The sequence below is a fragment of the Topomyia yanbarensis genome, chromosome 2 (genome assembly GCF_030247195.1).
Source record: "Topomyia yanbarensis strain Yona2022 chromosome 2, ASM3024719v1, whole genome shotgun sequence".
Taxonomy (NCBI): Eukaryota; Metazoa; Arthropoda; class Insecta; order Diptera; family Culicidae; genus Topomyia; species Topomyia yanbarensis.
Window position 1 is genome coordinate 40,539,282 of NC_080671.1, and position 17,835 is coordinate 40,557,116.

The 17,835-nt window shown below is 38.3% G+C and overlaps 1 protein-coding gene across 1 annotated transcript in view; it reads left to right on the forward strand.

Moving 5' to 3' along the window:
- LOC131683275 (neurotrimin-like) overlaps positions 1 to 17,142 on the forward strand; it is a 106,756-nt gene extending 89,614 nt beyond the window's left edge. Inside the window, exons 4-8 of the mRNA XM_058965112.1 lie at positions 15,784 to 15,942; positions 16,078 to 16,206; positions 16,297 to 16,434; positions 16,506 to 16,664; positions 16,726 to 17,142. Of these exons, the coding sequence (XP_058821095.1) occupies positions 15,784 to 15,942; positions 16,078 to 16,206; positions 16,297 to 16,434; positions 16,506 to 16,664; positions 16,726 to 16,934 (794 nt within the window). The 3' untranslated portion in view covers positions 16,935 to 17,142. The remainder of the gene's footprint in view (positions 1 to 15,783; positions 15,943 to 16,077; positions 16,207 to 16,296; positions 16,435 to 16,505; positions 16,665 to 16,725) is intronic.
- The last annotated feature ends 693 nt before the right edge of the window (positions 17,143 to 17,835 follow it).

Below are 17,835 nucleotides of genomic sequence, written 5' to 3' on the forward strand. Positions count from 1 at the left end.
ATGGAACCTTGTCGCCGATGGCTTGTTGAGGAAACTTAATGACGTATGGTTTTGCCGATTATTATGATATAATGATCACCGGAATTTGCATTAACACACTCTTTGATTTGATGCAACAAACCTTATGTGTTGTTGAGCAATAGTGTCTTCATGTTGGACAAAACATCAATGGTGCTATTCACGCAACGAAGGATTACAACCGGGGCTCGTACAATGCAGTTCTTTGACTCTGAAATTATTATCGCAGATAAAGTTAAGTACGTTGAGGTGATTCTTCAAACTCAAAACTTAACTAGGGTCTTTTTGTAATAGGAATCAGAAAGCTTGCATGGCCTTCGACCAATGTAGACGGGCTTTCGGTAAATCTTGGGGACTCAAACCCAAATACATTTAGTGGATCTACACAACAATTGCTAAACCAATACTGGCATGCGAGTGCCTTGTTTGGTAGCAGAAGGGAGAAGTCATGACAACCCAATCAAAATTAAACCATCTTCAGAGGATGGTCGATGACTAGTGCGTTCTCGACAATACCTACGCTCTAGAGGCACTCTTGAACATAAAACCACTATATGTGTTTCTGAAGCTCTTTCTTGTGCATACCGTCTTAAGGTTTCTGGGCCCTCAAACAGTAACCCAATAGATCGTGCAACTATCCACACACAGACTGTGGCCCCAAATGGTAACTTGGGATGAATATACACTTGCTCCTAGTGATCTTACACGCACATGTAGTTTTCCTTTTAGAACTTTCAATGTGAGAATTCCTCTTCGCGGGGAATGGCTGTCTGGCCAGATGGAGCGACAACTTGAAGAATGCGTCGTTTATTATACTGACGGTTCTTTGTTGGAGAGCCTAGCCGATGCTGGTGTCTATTGTCATGGAATGAGACTAAACGAATATCGTTCGCTTGGTAGATACTATACCGTATACCAAGCAGAAATCTTTGCGATTCTGTGTGGCGTACAATCAGCACTTCAACAGTAAATTTGCAGTTTTTGCTCTGACAGTTAGACTGCCCTGAAAGCACTTAGTTCGTCAGATTCGAGATCGAAATTAGTAATCGCATGCCGAACCTAAATCGAAGAACTCAGCATTTCAAATGCGATCTACCTTCCATGGGTACCCGATCATTCCGGTATTTCTGGAAATGAAGGGGTTTACGAACTAGCTAAAGCTGGCGCTGCGACTGATTTCGTTAGTCCAGAACCAGTTTAACCACAGCCGATAAGTTGGGTAAAGCACTAGATTCGCTATTGGGCTGCACCCGAACATGCCAACCATGCAAACTTACGTCCATTTAAAGATTTTTCTGCCGGATGTGAGTCCGAAAATGTCAAAGAATTTGTTACATTTTTCCAAGCACAATTTAGTGCGCTGAGTATTATTCATGTGATCTTTTTGAATCCAATTCCGGAACATCTTATTATTTATTGATATGCAACAGCCCTGTAGTAATGAAACTACGTACCCGGATTTTTGGTTATCAATACATAAATAAACCTATGTACAGAGAGCTGAAACTGAAGAATATGCTATTGTTCCTAACCCAGTGTAGTAAATAGCTATAGTTTTAGCCGTATTTGAATGACAATATCTCTTCGGGGGTGTGGTCGTTCTGTTATCTCAATATCCCCTCGGGGGTGTTGATACATCGGCTCAATGCTTAAATAAAAATTCCAAATCCCTCCGGGGGTTTGAAGTTTAATTTCTGCTATTGTAGCACCTGCAGATCGTTCAGCATCCCTCCGGGGGTGCAGAATGCTCTGTTTTAATTGTTCTGTGTCGTTATTTTCCTTACCCCTAACCACTTCCCCAATCCTTCCCATCAGGGAAATGATGAAAAGACGATTCTTGGCAAGACACAAATTTCCGATAAATGTGGGGAACGTGCCATTTTAGCCAGACGCTACTGATATCCGAACCTCTGATAAAGGCATGCTTTTACTTCTTAAGTTAATATTAAGAATACAATTTATTATTTTCAGGATGTGAAATCGACCGTAAAAATTTCGATGAATATGCGTTTAAAACTTCACAAATTGTCGTTGACCTGTATGATTGTCAGCGTCGGTACATATAATCGTATTTCATGGAGCCAAAGTGATTTCGTCTTTCCTAATTCCTTTTGGTCAATTGTCAGTAGAAACCCCGCAATCCTTGAACGAAGGCTCACGAAATTACAGAGAGTTCTCCAGGGTAGAAACCAACACAAATCTAGTACACCGATTGCTGGAGAATCCGATCCTCTAGTTTCATAAATCAGAGGATTTCCGTTTTCGGAGGATGCGAAAAATCTTTTGGTCGGCCCGGGTGACAACACAGTCACTGAAAGCGATACAAGTGGAGATGAAGACATTTTATTGTAATTTCAATCCAATCTACAAGATTTTAGAATTGAAAGCATAGTTGGTATATTTCTAATGCTTGATTCCATTTTGTAGTTGGTAAGCTATGTTAACCCCTGCCCCTTCCTTACTCTTCCTCATGTAACAAGATGCTTCATACTTCCTCTTTTTACCCTTAACCGTTGTGTGTCCGCCGCGGTACCCGGGTATCTTTTTAAGTTTCAATTAATTAAATTCCTATGTTTTATCCATAGCTGGAAATTGAAATTTTGTGACATCTTAGAACTTCACTAAGTCAAGCTTGTGGGTTAATAATATTGTTGATATAGTAAGGGTGGGAGTGAGGAGGGGCTCCTGAATTTTTTTACTACGTAACAGGCCGACGTGGGTACCCGGGTACCCACAAAACTAAAATTCCCATAACTAAGGTAATATCCAACCGATTTCGATACTTTTGGCCGTTTTGGATTCAGAAACTCATCCACTTTTGGACTTGGTAAAAATGAATCGGGTTACTTCATTCGGTTCCCGGGAATCCGAGTTTCCGGAAGCAGTGCTGGGGTACTATTTGCGAACTTCAATGGAATACTAGCAATATAGGTATCAAAATTCTTGGAATTGCATCAGTAGGCTGTATCTCGTGGTTTTGGAACCATTTGGTGATTTGACCCCGTAACGGACATTCCGGAGCAGGTTCCCGTAAGGCCGTGAGTGGCCATTCCATTCCAATTCCTTTTTTCAAACTGCCATAGGGTCTCGTAACAATAAAAAACAGACTTCCGAGACAATTTGAAGAGTTTTGATACTCATTTTTCTAGGACATTATTAAAATTTGCAAATCATATCCTAGTACTGGAACATTACTCCGGAAAATCCAGATTACCAAAAACCAGATCCATTATTCCGGTTCTATTGTACAGAATCAAAAAGTAGACTAGTTCCTGAATCCAAAACATCTAAAAGTGTCCAAATCGGTTAAAGGAAGCCATAGTTATGAGCATTTCAATTTGTGGGTACCCGGGTACCCTCGTTGGCTTGTTAAAGGTGTTTTTTGTTGGACACATAACTGTTACATGCGTGATGTAATTTTTGAATCTTTATAAAAGGTCGTCGTTTTTACATTTCTTATAAAAGAAATGTATAGAATTCGCTCAAACTTTCAAGATTTTTTGAATATATGTTTTTGCATGCAAGAGACAGCATGCGACAAATGGTTGTCCCTGAATTTGATAGCGTTTGCAAATGAACTTTGTATGCGGAAATTAGCGGATTGAAGTGTTATTTCATACCAAATGCTTTTGCTGTTACCATGTTACTTTTTTGGCACTAAAACTTCGATAACTCTACAGATATAAGAGATAGAAATAAACTTGTATAATAAAAAATTGTGCATTTTCTTATGACGAATAAAATTTTAGAACATTTTGAAATTCTAGAAAACCTCTCAGAAAAGTAATTTTACAAATAGTGGTGTTTCATAGACAACTCCACAAATGTGTATTAAAATCAAAAGATAGATACATAGTCTCTTCAGCAAAGTTGTTTCTTATTATATTACCTACAACTTTGCTGAATGCAGTTTTTTATTATTTCTATAAATGACCAAGCAAAAAGTTGCTTCTCAGCTTTAGGGTTATTAATCACTAAACTAATACTTTAATAAGATGGGGAAAATGTTATAGACAAACTTTACTGAAAACACTATAGCTCGAAAATCGTTTTTTCATGGGCAAACAATTTCGATCACGTTTTTGCCTATTTGGAAACCCTGTGCGCGGATTATTAATTGCACTAATTGTAAACAATTGGGACACACAATAAACAATTGGGACACAGTAGTAATAAGTCCCGCTGTGGAAAATGTGGCGAGAATCATGTAGATGATTCGTGCAGTAGAAATTCTGAAAAGTTTCTGTACTGCGCAGAGATTCTGCTTGAGGACTCGGTATTTCCCGTGTATAAACTATGTGGGGATAAACCAAAACCTTCGTCTCGGGGGAATAAGCTCAGAACAGGAGTTCCCAGCACTTCCCGAAACATTTTAAATCCCGTGTACCTTTGTTTAAGTTCGAGAATAGTCGTGGTACTGGAATTATCAAAATCTCTGACGTTGTGGACTGGATAATAAAAATTTTCAATATTACTGATCCTATTAAAAACATGTTTGCTCTTCTACCTACAGTACGAACACTTTTAAAGAAGCTGACTGCGAAACGGCCCCTTCTTTCAGCGATTGTATTTTTCGGTGGCTAACTCATCGAACGAGGTTACGGGTTTGATCACTGTCCTACAGTGTAATTGCAGAAGTATCATCCCAAAAATAGATTCTTTTAATTTTTTTAATAAATACCTTGAGATGCGATGCATTCGCTTTATGTGAAACGTGATTAACTTCCGATATAAACCCACTCATCCACAAGTTTAATATTATTCGCTTGGATCGAGAAACTGCCTACGGAGGAGTATTTTTGGGGATCAAAAAGTGCTATTCCTTCTACCTTGCGCGTGGAAGGTAATCTCTGATCCGCATGGTACCGACCATCAGCCGATCGTAGTCTCGATCGCCAATAGCACAAGGCCATTGGAATCAATCAATGTTCCATATGACCTCACACGAAACATTGATTGGAACTCGACACAGGTACTTTCTCCGAAGGGAGAGTACAAGTTTTTGTCCAACATGATACTAGATACAGAGATCCAATCTCAAACGAAACGAGTACCAGGCGCAAATATCCAAAGACGCTCCTCCAATCCATGGTGGGACAAAGAGTTCTCAGACGTCAGACGTATACGCAGAGAGAGCTGCCGCGTATAAAGCCTACCGCGCCGATGGGTTACCTACTAGTCTTCGACAGTACACGATGTCAGAAACACGAATAAAGAGGCGGTTCGTTGATGAAATTACGCGAGAAACAGCGATGAGAACTCTTTGGGGCCCGGACCGGCGTATGCGAAACCGAAACACTACTAACGAGAGCGTGGAATATTCAAACCGTTGGATATTCGATTTTGCCATGAAGGTTGGCCGGACTTCGCCTAAGCAGAGAAGATTTACAGGTCCGCGTCCCCTCACGATAACGCGAACGAAACACCGTTTTCGATGGAGGAGTTCTCACTCGCTTTCTTATAGTGTAACAATAAAGCTCCAGGGCGAGACAGAATCTAATTCAACTTGTTGAAGAATCTGTCAAGCGACGCCAAGAGCATGTATTTAATAATTTTCATGAGGGTAACATTGTCCCACACGATTGGGGACAAGTGGAGTCATCGCCATCCAAAAACCAGGAAAACCGGACTCCGACCACAATTCGTATCGAACGATTGCAAATGTTCGAGAAAATGATCCTATTTCGTCTCGACGATTGTGTCGAAGGTGGCTTACTGTCAGATACACAATTTGGCTTCCACTAATTGCCTTACGTTGTTGACAACAGTAATGCAAATGGCGTATGATCATAAAGAGCAAATGGCATCAGTTTTCTTGAATATTACGGGGATTTTTGATTCAGTTTCAATCAACAGTATTTCTGAGAAGTTGCACCAGCATCGTCTTTCAACAACTTCGAACAATTTTTTACTAAATTTGTTGTCGGAAAAGTAGATGCATTTTACACATGGTACTTTATCGAAATCACGATTTAGTTGCATGGGCCTTCCCCAGGGCTCCTGTCTAAGCCCTCTGTTGTACAATTTCTATGTCAAAGATATTGATGAATGTCTTAACAATTCGCCCAAAGCTGTCGATCTACAAGGACAATTACAGAATATCTTGAACAATTTGTCTGCTTGGGCTATTAAACTGGTTGTCGAATTCTCCACGGAGAAAACTGAGCTAGTTGTATTTTCTACGAAACGTGAACCAGCACAACTACAGCTTCTATTAATGGGTCAAGCTATCGCTCAGATCTTCACAGTAAAATATCTAGGGGTCTGGTACGACTCGAAAGGTATTTGAGGATGCCACATTAGGTATCTGAAACAGAAATGCCAACAAGGGATCAACTTTCTTCGTACAATAACCAGAACATGGTGGGGTGCCCACTAGAGTGGCTCGAAAATGACATTTTTCAGCACAGCACTTTTTGAGTTCCTTTTGTGGTCCCAAATGCCTGTGAAAAGTTTGGGAGCGGTCGGTTGCTTCCCGGGTTTGCGCATTGCGTTTAAAGTTTGTATGGGATTTTATATGGGGAAATCAATTATTTTGCATTTACGTTAATAAATATCGCTATTTCACTCAATATGAAAATCAGGTTTATAAAACGATAATTCAGACCTTGGTTAACAACTTTGTCGAAACCGGTAACTAGCTACGAGTTTTCAAAAAATAGTTATAACGATTTTAAAACTTATGGTTCAATCCAAATGCAGAAATTAATTATTTCTTCCAACACTGGTAGTACACCACGACACCGATACTTTAAACTTGAACAAATGAGAATATATTCATCGCAGAGACTTGGTACCTTTGAATGAAATGTTCAGAATGAATTGCTGAATAACACAGACGTAGTCAGAAAATGAAAAGAAGAGGGATGGGGGAGGCTTGTGTACTCCCCAGTTCCCTTTTTAGATAGTTTAGTATAACATAAGGAGCACATTTTCAACGCAGGTTTGTACCGTCGAATTAAAAATTAATCTTACGTGTTTGAGTGCTACTATTTAAGGGCTCTACTGTTATCTCATTTAAAATGGTACAACGGTTTATAAGTTCTACATATTTTAAAACCCTATTGCTTAGCCGTTCAGAGTCAGAATGTAAAAAAAATGCATATCCTTGAATTCCTTGAAGTCTCGGAATTGTTTTTATTGAAGTTTTCGTTTGAGAATCTAGGAACGAAACCAGGATAGTTACTTCAAACAAGCGTTTTTTGATGAAATTGAGTTAGGTTCACGCAAAACAGAGGTGATCTTGGTGGACCAGCAATATACTTCAGGTTAGAACCCAACACGATTTCCAGACCTGAGTTAGTTTTTGCAAAGCAAAAATAACATAAATTTGTGGGTGTAAATCCTAAATATTTTAAATGTTTTTTCCCACAACAAAGATTGTAGTATGATTCATATTTGGGTCTCTCAAAATATTAAGAAAGTTTAGTCGTTGACTTTTACAAGGACGTAATGATTCTTTGTCTTATGCAAAACAATCTAAAAAGGGACTAGGGAGTACACAAGCCTCCCTCCCTCTTCTTTTCATTTTCTGACTAAGTCTATTTTATTCAGCGATTCATTCTGAACATTTCATTCAAAGATACCAAGCCTCTGCGATGAATATATTCTCATTTATCTAAGTTTTTAATGTCGATGTCGGTGGTGCACCGGCAGTGTTGGAAAAACTAATCAATTTCTGCATTTGGATTTTACCATAAGTTTTAAAATCGTTATAACTATTTTTTGAAAACTCGTAGCTAGTTACGGTCTTCGACAAAGTTGTTAACCAAAGTTTGAACTATAGTTTTATGTAGCTGGTTTTTCATTATCAGTGAAATAGGGATCTTTATTAATTAAAATGCAAAATAATTGATTTCCTCATATAAAATCCCATTCAAACTTTGAACGCAATGCGCAAACCCGGGAAGCAACCAACCGCTACCAAATTTTGCACAGGCATTTCGGACCACAAAAGGAACTCAAAAAGTGCTCTGCCCGCTAGTTTAAATCATTTTGAAGTTTTCCCATACAACCGCGAGCCACTCTAGTGCCCACCCAAGAGACCTAATTAGGTTGAATCAAACAACGATACTGTCGGTAATGGAATAAGGATGCTTCTGCTTTCGCTCCGCTGCGAACATACGTTTCATCAAACTCGAAAGAATTCAGTTTCGTTGTTTGCGTACCGCCTTCGGGTGCATGCAGTCGACCCATACGATGAGTCTCGAAGTCCTGTCGGGCGTTCTCCCGTTGAAAAATTGATTTTGGGAATTCTCATATCGATTACTCATTCGATGCGATATCTTGAACCCGGAGGTAATTGAAAATTTTAAAAGGCTTGTTGAGCTCAATTCTCAGACCCGTTTTATGTCCTTTGACCATACTTTGACAGCATGGCACAGAATATTAATCCTTCTTCTTACAATCCCAACTATGCCCATTTCTTCTATACTTCTGTATCTACTGTTTTCTTCGACACATCCATGAAAGACGAGATTTGTGGGATTCCGGACCACATACGCCCGCAAGTGGCTCCAAACATTTTTTATAATAAATTCCGAGAAGTCGACTGTTCTAAGATGTTTTACACTGACGGATCAAACCTCGAAGGGTCCACTGGCTTCAGTATTTTCAATCAAAAGTTCACCGCCTCCTGACCCTTCTTCAGTTTACGCCGCAGAACTAGGTGCTATTAAGTATACCCTGGAGCATTGACACATTACCCGCAGACCATTACTTCATCGTTTCGGATAGCCTCAGTTCCATTGACGCTATTCGCTCGATGAAAAATGGAAAGCACTGCTCGTACTTCTTGGGGAAAATACGGGAGCTACTGACTGCTTTATCTAACAAATCTTTTCAGATTACCTTGGTGTGGGTCCCTTCTCATTGCTCCATTCCGGGCAATGAGAAGGCAGACTCCTTAGCTAAGGTGGGTGCCCTAGAAGGTGACGTTTATGAAAGACCAATTTTCTTCCACGAATTTTTCAGTATTACTCATCAATGAACCAGCGAAAGTTGGTAAACTTTGTGGAGCAATGATGAACTAGGAAGGTGGCTACATTCGATAGTCCCTTAGTTCAAGGGGATGGATGTGGGCCGTGACTTAATTCGTATGATGTCCCTACTCATGGCAAACCATGACACGCTGGATGCACATCTTCGGCGTATTGGGCTGCGCTTGTGGCGACGGCTATCACGACATCGAGCACATTGCACAGTGGCTCAAAACAGCGTTTTGAGGTACATAATTCATTGGAGTCAAAACTGTCCATATTAGCGTTTTCGTATATTCTACAATATTTGTGTGTGTAAAAAGCGCCATCTTTTGGTAATATTACTTTTTTTAAAAAAAATGATCATAGTAGGCTATAGAAAATTTAACTTTTGAACCGAAAGAGATAGCGCTTGGCTATCTTCGACAAAGTTGTAGAGGAGAGTATTTTTATAAATTTTGCAGAAGACATGTTGTCTCTGTCACTCATATTAATCGAGTTATGAGAAGTTCTCTATGGTGAGCTCCTTCATTTCCTATTTTTACTGATAACTTTTTTATTTATGATTTTTCGCATTAACAATGTTCTAAGGTATTTTTTATCATCATAAAACACACAACTTTTCCGAAGAGACCAGATAGCTGTGAACGCTGTGTAAAGACTTATAGCTGATTTTGATTTAATTTTGGCTTGTTTTTGAACCCGTGTAACTTCACTATTGGCAAAAATTGTAATTATACTATTAATTATTCTGATAGGACTAGGTTTCACCTACAAAACGAAGGTAAAATTGTTTGTCCATAAGCACCCGTTCAAAAGTTATACACTTTTGAAAACTTTATGTCTGGCTTTCCTGAAGTCGCGTGAATGGCTCACTGAACGAGTAGGCGCTGGTGTTCAAAGACGCTTTCGCATGATTTCCTGAGTGACGCGCACTCTGTGTAGTAGCGCGTCTGCCGGAAGGTTAACACTGATATTGAATGATTTTACAATGGGTGATATACAATTTCACCTCGGTACGGTTTATACCGTATGAATTTTAGTTTCAGGATATGGATAAAGAAGTAAAAGATACACATTTCCATATAATTGCTGCATTAACCGGCTGGATATTTTCAGACTGTGGTGAAGGCAGAAATCTTATGCATAATCTTTTTTGCCATGAAGCTAACATTCATACGATAATCTGGACCGAGATGAAATTGTATGTCACCCGTTGGAAAATCATTCAATATCAGTGTTAACCTTCCGGCAGACGCGCTACTACACAGAGTGCGCGTCACTCAGGAAATCAAGCGAAAGCGTCTTTGAACACCAGCGCCTACTCGTTCAGTGAGCCATTCACGCGATTTCTGGAGGGCCAGACATAAAGTTTTCAAAAGTATATAATTTTTGAACGGGTGTTTATGGACAAACAGTTTTACCTTCGTTTTGTAGGTGAAACCTAGTCCTATCAGAATAATTGATAGTATAATTACAATTCTTGCCGATAGTGAAGTTACACAGGTTCAAAAACAGGCCAAAATTAAATCAAAATCAGCTATAAGTCTTTACACAGCATTCACAGCTATCTGGTCTCTTCGGAAAAGTTATGTGTTTTATGATGATAAAAAATACCTTAGAACATTGTTAATGCGAAAAATCAGAAATAAAAAAGTTATAAGTAAAATAGGAAATGAAGGAGTTCACCATAGAGAACTTCTCATAACTCGATTAATATGAGTGACAGAGACACCATGTCTTCCGCAAAATTTATAAAAATACTCTCTTCTACAACTTTGTCGAAGACAGCCAAGCGCTATCTCTTTCGGTTCAAAAGTTAAATTTTTCTGTAGCCTACTATGATCAATTAAAAAAAAATAATATTACCAAAAGATGGCGCTTTTTACACACACAAACATTGTAGAATATGTAAAATCGCTAAAATGGACAGTTTTGACTCTAATGAATTATGTACCTCAAAACGCTGTTTTGAGCCACTGTGCATTGTCTGGGCGTTCACCGAATACAGTTCCGCCAGGTCTTGGCTTATAGACACCCTTCGGGCTCGAGGAAGACTACCCAACGCCCCGATTCGAGATGTGCTGGCAAGCCGCGATGTCCTCTATATGTCCCTTATATATACCTTCGTAAAAACCATCAATATACAAATTTAACTGTCCCTTCTTATTTTCCTTATCATTCTCAGAACCCTCTTTCACCTGTATCATACACCCACGAAGGTTTGATGCGACTCCAAGGCGACACAAAGCATCTCTGTCCAATGAACTAATAAACACGGGACCTACAGCACAAACATCACACGCACAACTCGAAATGTAGCCGATCCACAACTGAGCCGTACTACGAAATCGTCCGGAGAAACCTCTGCAATCTTGAGGAGGACCACCCGGCGTCCCAGTACATGCTTCTTCCCACGGTGTCTTTGTAGAACAATTTTATGCGAAAAAATCGGCATCTCTAAAACTTCAGTATGTGATAGAATTGACTTTGCCCCTTCATTTGCAACCAAAAGTAAAATATTCTGTCGGGGCTCCAGTACAACTATTTATTTTAAAGTTTTTTTTGTTTGAAAACTTAATTTTTACAATGAAACTCATTAAAATTTTTGCCTCTAGTGGGTACTATATACATTCAAATAATGCTAAATTTCAGAATCGGATAAACACTTTTATTGTCTACAACTTGGTAGAAAACTAAATATCGATATAAAATCACCGGAGAAAGTTATTAAAATTTTTATCAGTTTTTAGATGTGAACGTGGCATTCTGGATAACAGGTCGAATAACAAAGTCTTACAAAAACTGGATGAACAGAGTATTCAGATAGATTTAAATGTTTACAAATTTTTTAAGCAAAACAATTCTCTTCTCCAATTCAAAATTTCAATTTGAATGAACTAAAATTCGTTCATTGTTATAACTGAAAGATGTCGATGCAATTTTTGATTGTCCTTATCAACATTAAAAGAACGATGATTGAAAGAGAAAAAACTCTATGAGTTTTAGGTCCATGTTTTTATTTTGGGATAGATTCAATTCATCAGAATGTTTAGATGCAGAGTATTGCTTGCACTCTAATCGCATTTCATTTATAAAAGAAACACATGTTAAATAGTCTTGAGAAGAAGGATTAATTTTCATAATTTCCCTTAAAAAGAAGTTGATACTCGCTGCACACAGATCGCAAAAGTAATTTAAATCTGTCCATTGAAGATTTCGCTCATAATATGGGATAAGAGCGAAGATAACAGCAGGCTTACAATATTCATAGATTTTTCTGTAGCGTTGTGGTTTTTTCATAATTTTTGATCACAGATTCATTTTTAAGGTTGACAGATGTTTGATATTTTGATGTAAATTTCCACAAATTTTTGAAAATATTGTGATTTTTCACAGAGAAAAATCACAATATGTAAAACAGATTTTTTTTCTGTTTTAGTCATCACGGATGGTAAAAAGATTTTTTTGACCGCAATACAGATTTCAATGTTGCAAGAAGACAGAGTTGCTAGTTCAGTTCAGAATCTGGAAGCAGTAACAGTAACACCTCTTTCGGGTAAAGGTGTTAGTTTCTGTATCTACTTTTATATATCTTGTATCTTCATACAATAGACAAAACCATTATTTCTCATTTAATATTGCGATTTCTGTTTAGCGTAAAGCGATTCCGGAATTTCTCCCCAAAGAAAATAGTGACCGTAGATTTTGATGCCTTTTTCCTTAGCTTAGTTAAATTAATTCCTTTTGAAGTATTATTAAAGTACAAGGAAAAGCTTGCAGTTAAATTGTTCGATGAACAGAAGAGCCCGAATTTATCCCAAAAATTAACAAACTTTAATCTAAACCTCATCGAACTATTTTCTAACCATAATTTATTAATCATAATATTAAATTTGAAATGGTCTAGTACTTTATAGACCATTTCAAAATTAATATTATGGTTAATAAATTATGGTTAGAGAAATAGTTCAATACTTTTCTCAATTGAAATCAAGTCTAATGACTAAATATCCAATCAAGTTTAAATTTAAGCCAAATGTATCTATGAACTCGCCCCGTGCTAATCTAGAAATATTGATAAAATTTTAATAGCTTTCTCGGGAAATTTTAGATGGATTTGAGGTTTCTGCAAAGTTTTAGTCCATCAGATTCTCACTTTTGGTAATATTTGAATGTCAATAGTACACATAGGGGCAAAAATGTGAACCTGTTTTATCATAAAACTTAGTTTTCAAACAAAAAAAAAACTATAAAATAAACAGTTGTTCTGAAGCCCCCGAAAGAATATTTTACATTTGGTTACAAATGAAAGGGCGAAGCCAATTCTATCACATACTGAATTATTAGATGCCGATTTTTTTCGACTAAAATTGTTCTACCAAACACACCGTGCTTCCTGATGAAGGCCACCCGAGTCTGTAATCCATCCGTTGACCTCCCGATGTCTAAAACTGAAATAATTTTCTCCCCCTGTCATCTTTGTCCACCCTCCCTCCCCTGAGATTCTTGTACACAGAAGTAACAACCCCCGCCCCCCTCCCAAATATCTTTCCGAAGCATTTAGTTCTTCCTGTCTCTTCTAGTTTTAACTATTATATTATATAATTTCCTTGAAAATACCCAACTCTACTACCACATAAAAATAACTCTAATTAATGTCCCCGAATCTTTACAAAATTCAAGCGCTAGGTGGCGATTTGCAAAACTCTTCGTTTTTCTATCCTTTTACAATGTATAGGTAATTCGGACCTCCCAACGGGGCAATTCAGACCGTCAATTTTTTTTAGTTCTTTTACAATGTAACTATATTTACCTATGAAATATTTATTAGAGAAACTTCTTAAGAAACAAAAAAAAAATTCCGATACAAAAACTTAATTTGGTTAGTCACAGCTGTCGATTTATCATGTATTTTCTTTGCTATGCCGTGTGCAATCGCCTGCGAAGCCGCAAGCCGCTAAACGGTGTTTGATAGAATAGGAGGTCCGAATAGCCCCGTACGCTCATTTCGCACAAAAGTGGTTAGCATCTTGAAAATATATGTGTTTTCACCCACACAAAAATTATTAAGTAATAACAATTCCGTAGAATAAGAGCCTCAAGCTTTCTAAAAAAATTTCAATTTTATTTGACGCTTTAATTACGATTTTTGCATTACAGTGATTTTTGTTTTGAGGATGGCAAAAAAATGAAACACGTTGCATCGCCTTTCTAAAAAAACAAATAATTAGATTTGGCTGTCAAAATTAATGTTTTAGAACAGCGGTTCCACGAATATGTACGAAAGTCAGAAAGTCCTACGATTTTCTGAGAAATCGAGAGGTCCGAATTACCCCCACTGTCTTAATAGCCCCGGGTTCCCCTATATAAGATAGCTATAAAATCTCATTAGTTTCATTTAAAAAATTCAATGTGTGATCCCCTAGTCTTAAGTAACTTAAAATAAAAAACGAAGCAAAATTGGCACCTTTAAGCTAACGTAAAGGTGCCTTATCAAATAAACGAATTAAAAAAATTCCAAAGGCGTCACAAGCACCAATATTATTGTAAAAGAAAGCTGCCGCTCAAGTAGGTATCGATTATTACAAATCATTTTGTTGAATTTCCAGAGTACACTCTCCTGCCAAAAATAATCCAAATCCTAAATAACAACAAAAAAACTAAAGACAAACAATGAACCAAGTAAGATTTTCGCTCTTGAGCTATATTTATATTCATAGAAATGTGCGAACAAAATGCTCCACACCTGAAAAACTTTCGTGTCAACTGACAATCTTAAGGCAGGTCGCGTCCGTACTACTTTCAGACTCGGCTGTAATATTACGACGCAAGGTGTTTTCCGTTTTAAAAAGCCGTAGAAATAAAATCAACATAAAATTAATGATTATAAGCAATTAGCAGTGGCAGATGGGTGTCCAAGGTGGTAGAAACATTTCCGAGTAATTTCTTTAATCATGGCACTGGATAAAATCTGCAATGGGACTCTAATTCGAATTTGTGCGTGTATGTTTGTACGCATGTTGGTTAGTCATTGCCGGTTAGGGCTGTTATTTTTATTTCGCTTTAATGTAGAAAATTTCATTTGGTTTTCCCTCGCAATCTACAAGAATCTATAATTGCACTGATAAAATGCAAGATTTGTTGTCGCTCTAATTGCTTAATTAGGCTTTCGGGATTGACTGTATAGATATTCTCATCATATGAAATATATGGAACGCATGCCGTTAGGGTAGCAACCTATTTTCGAGGTTTTTACATCATTTCTTCGGGCCATTACATTCACAATTTCTCTAGCACAGTATTTAAATTGATTGAAAAAGAGTAGATCCAACCCGAGTAAGGTTTGGAAACTGCTTTGTTATATTTAGTGGCGAAAAATTTGGGCAAAAACTTTTTTCTTCACTAAGGAGTGAATTGTTTTAACCTCACTGCTCACAAATCCTATAACTAAATAAGTTATGGAATTTTCGTTTCGACTTCGTCTCATCAGAATCAGACACTAACTTAGTTTTTGGAGCATGAATTCGGCGCTAGTTTGGTTCTGTTACTAAGTTGGTGTCGGATTTTAGAGAGACGAAGTCGAAACGCGAATTCCATAACTAATCTAATTATAGGTTTTGTGCCCTTAAGGATCAATGTGGTTTAAACAATTTTCTCCTTAGTGGAAACAAATTGTTTTTATCCAATTTTTTCTACATTAAAGAAAAATATAGCATAATACAAATTTGATGCTAATTTCGCAATGTGATCTACGCAACTGAACCACTGTTCTCTATGTTTACAGTTCCCCCTGACATTCTCGATCACAAAACCAGCCAGGACATGACCGTTCCGGAGGGCTCCAACATCAGTCTGGCCTGCGTTGCAACCGGAGTTCCAGAACCATCGATCGTTTGGAAGCGTGCCGGCGAAAAGGCCCTGGCCGTGATGGAAAACTCAGGAAGTAAGTCCCCATCCTAACCACCTCCCACCGCAGCACCCAATTAGTCTGTGACGCAGTGAATTCATTAGCGATTAACCACCACTATTCCTTTGCTTTTCGGTAATTTTTTGTCCCTTCCCGCATTCCATCCTACAGTTACCACCCACGATGGGTCTGTTTTGAATATCTACAACATTCAGCGACACAATGCCGGAGCGTACCATTGCATAGCATCCAACGGTGTCTCGCCAACCGTGAGCAAGCGGATCATGGTCACAGTGGACTGTAAGTAGTTGGTCCTCATCCTGGTCCCGATTGGTTTTGTTTTTCTTTTATTTGGTAAGCCATAATTATGTATCGCTGTTTATGTCACAGTTGCCCCGATTGTGAGGGTGCCAATCCGGCAGTACACCGCCGAAATAGGTCAGCGCGTATCACTGGAATGTTTCGCCGAGTCCCATCCGGATCCGATTACCTACTGGATGAGGGGAAAGAATGAAATTATTCTACCGGGTGAGTTACGGATTGTTTGACTTTCTTTTTTCGTTGGTTTGTGTTAATGGAAAATCCTTCCCTACCAACAGGTGTCAGTGAAATGAAGCAATTTGCAGAAAATGTCTTCAAAGTGGCGATGCAGATTGGAGTTCATCTGCAGAAAAATAGCGACTTTGGAATCTACAAATGCGTGGCCAAAAATGAATTGGGTGTCTCGGAGGAGGCTGTTAAGATCCAAAAGCGAATAAGTGAGCAGTTTTCTTCACTACTTTTTTGATGAATATAATGTAACTATTTCTTTTGCGTTAGGCAAAATAACCATCCTGGATGAACCGCCTACGATAGTACTGGAGGAAACACCAACGAGCAGCAAAGAAGCTACCGTCAGCCGGCAGAACAAGTTCCGAGATTTGATACTTAGAACGAAGAGTTCGGCTGCTCCCCAAACGACACAGCAACGACGAATGGTGTTTCCGCTAGTGGTGCTAATTGTGATTTTTTGTGTTAGTTACTCCTGATTGGTGGCTCCCGGAGAGGAGATAATATCACACTCTTATACGAATTATTAACTCTAGTGCGGAGTTCTATGCTGAATTATACGACCTAAAACTGTTAACATTATGACATGAACTAGTCAGTTACAAGGCGCTTGCCACTGAGATACGATGTTAAGATGTATATAAAACCTAGAATAAGCCTATCGACATACCGAAATGATCGTCTTTCGAATAATTTGATGACCTTTCTCCTAAATTTCCTTAATAAATACATTTTATAGTTATCAGCAATAGGCTGGCAGATGACGCCATAAAGCTTCTGTTTAGTGTATCTATCTATTGTTTGACGCTGGTAAATATCTCAGGGTACTAAGATTTCTTAACCTTCCGGCAGTCGCGCTAGTGCACTGAGTGCACGCTGCTCTGAAAATCTTGCGAAATAGTCTTAGGCCACCAGCGGCTGCTCGTTCAGTAGGCCATAAGAACGACTTCCGGAGGGTTGAGTATCTTTCAACTATCAATTCGATCCACCTTTTTCGGTGTGCTTTGTACCTTTCTCTCATAAAATCATTGATTTATATTGCCGCATTCGTCTCGTCAGTAATTGTGCCAATTTCTTTTTATTGATTACTCGGACATCGACCATTGGTTTGCATTTGTATTTATATTGTTCCATGTTTATTTTCCGTCGGCCTGTGTTTGCACTGAGTGCCTATCACCGACGCCTAAAAAAACTACTAAATTACATATTAGTCAGCCAATCATAATGCACTTAATTTTGCTACCAGCAGCAGAATTTTAGTCGCTTTCACTGGTTTCCAATTAATGTTTATGTTTGAAAACAACGTGACAAATCAGTGAACAGGCATCAGTATACAATCATGGAGAGCGCCTAAAATGTTGTAGCTAGTTGAGTCTATAA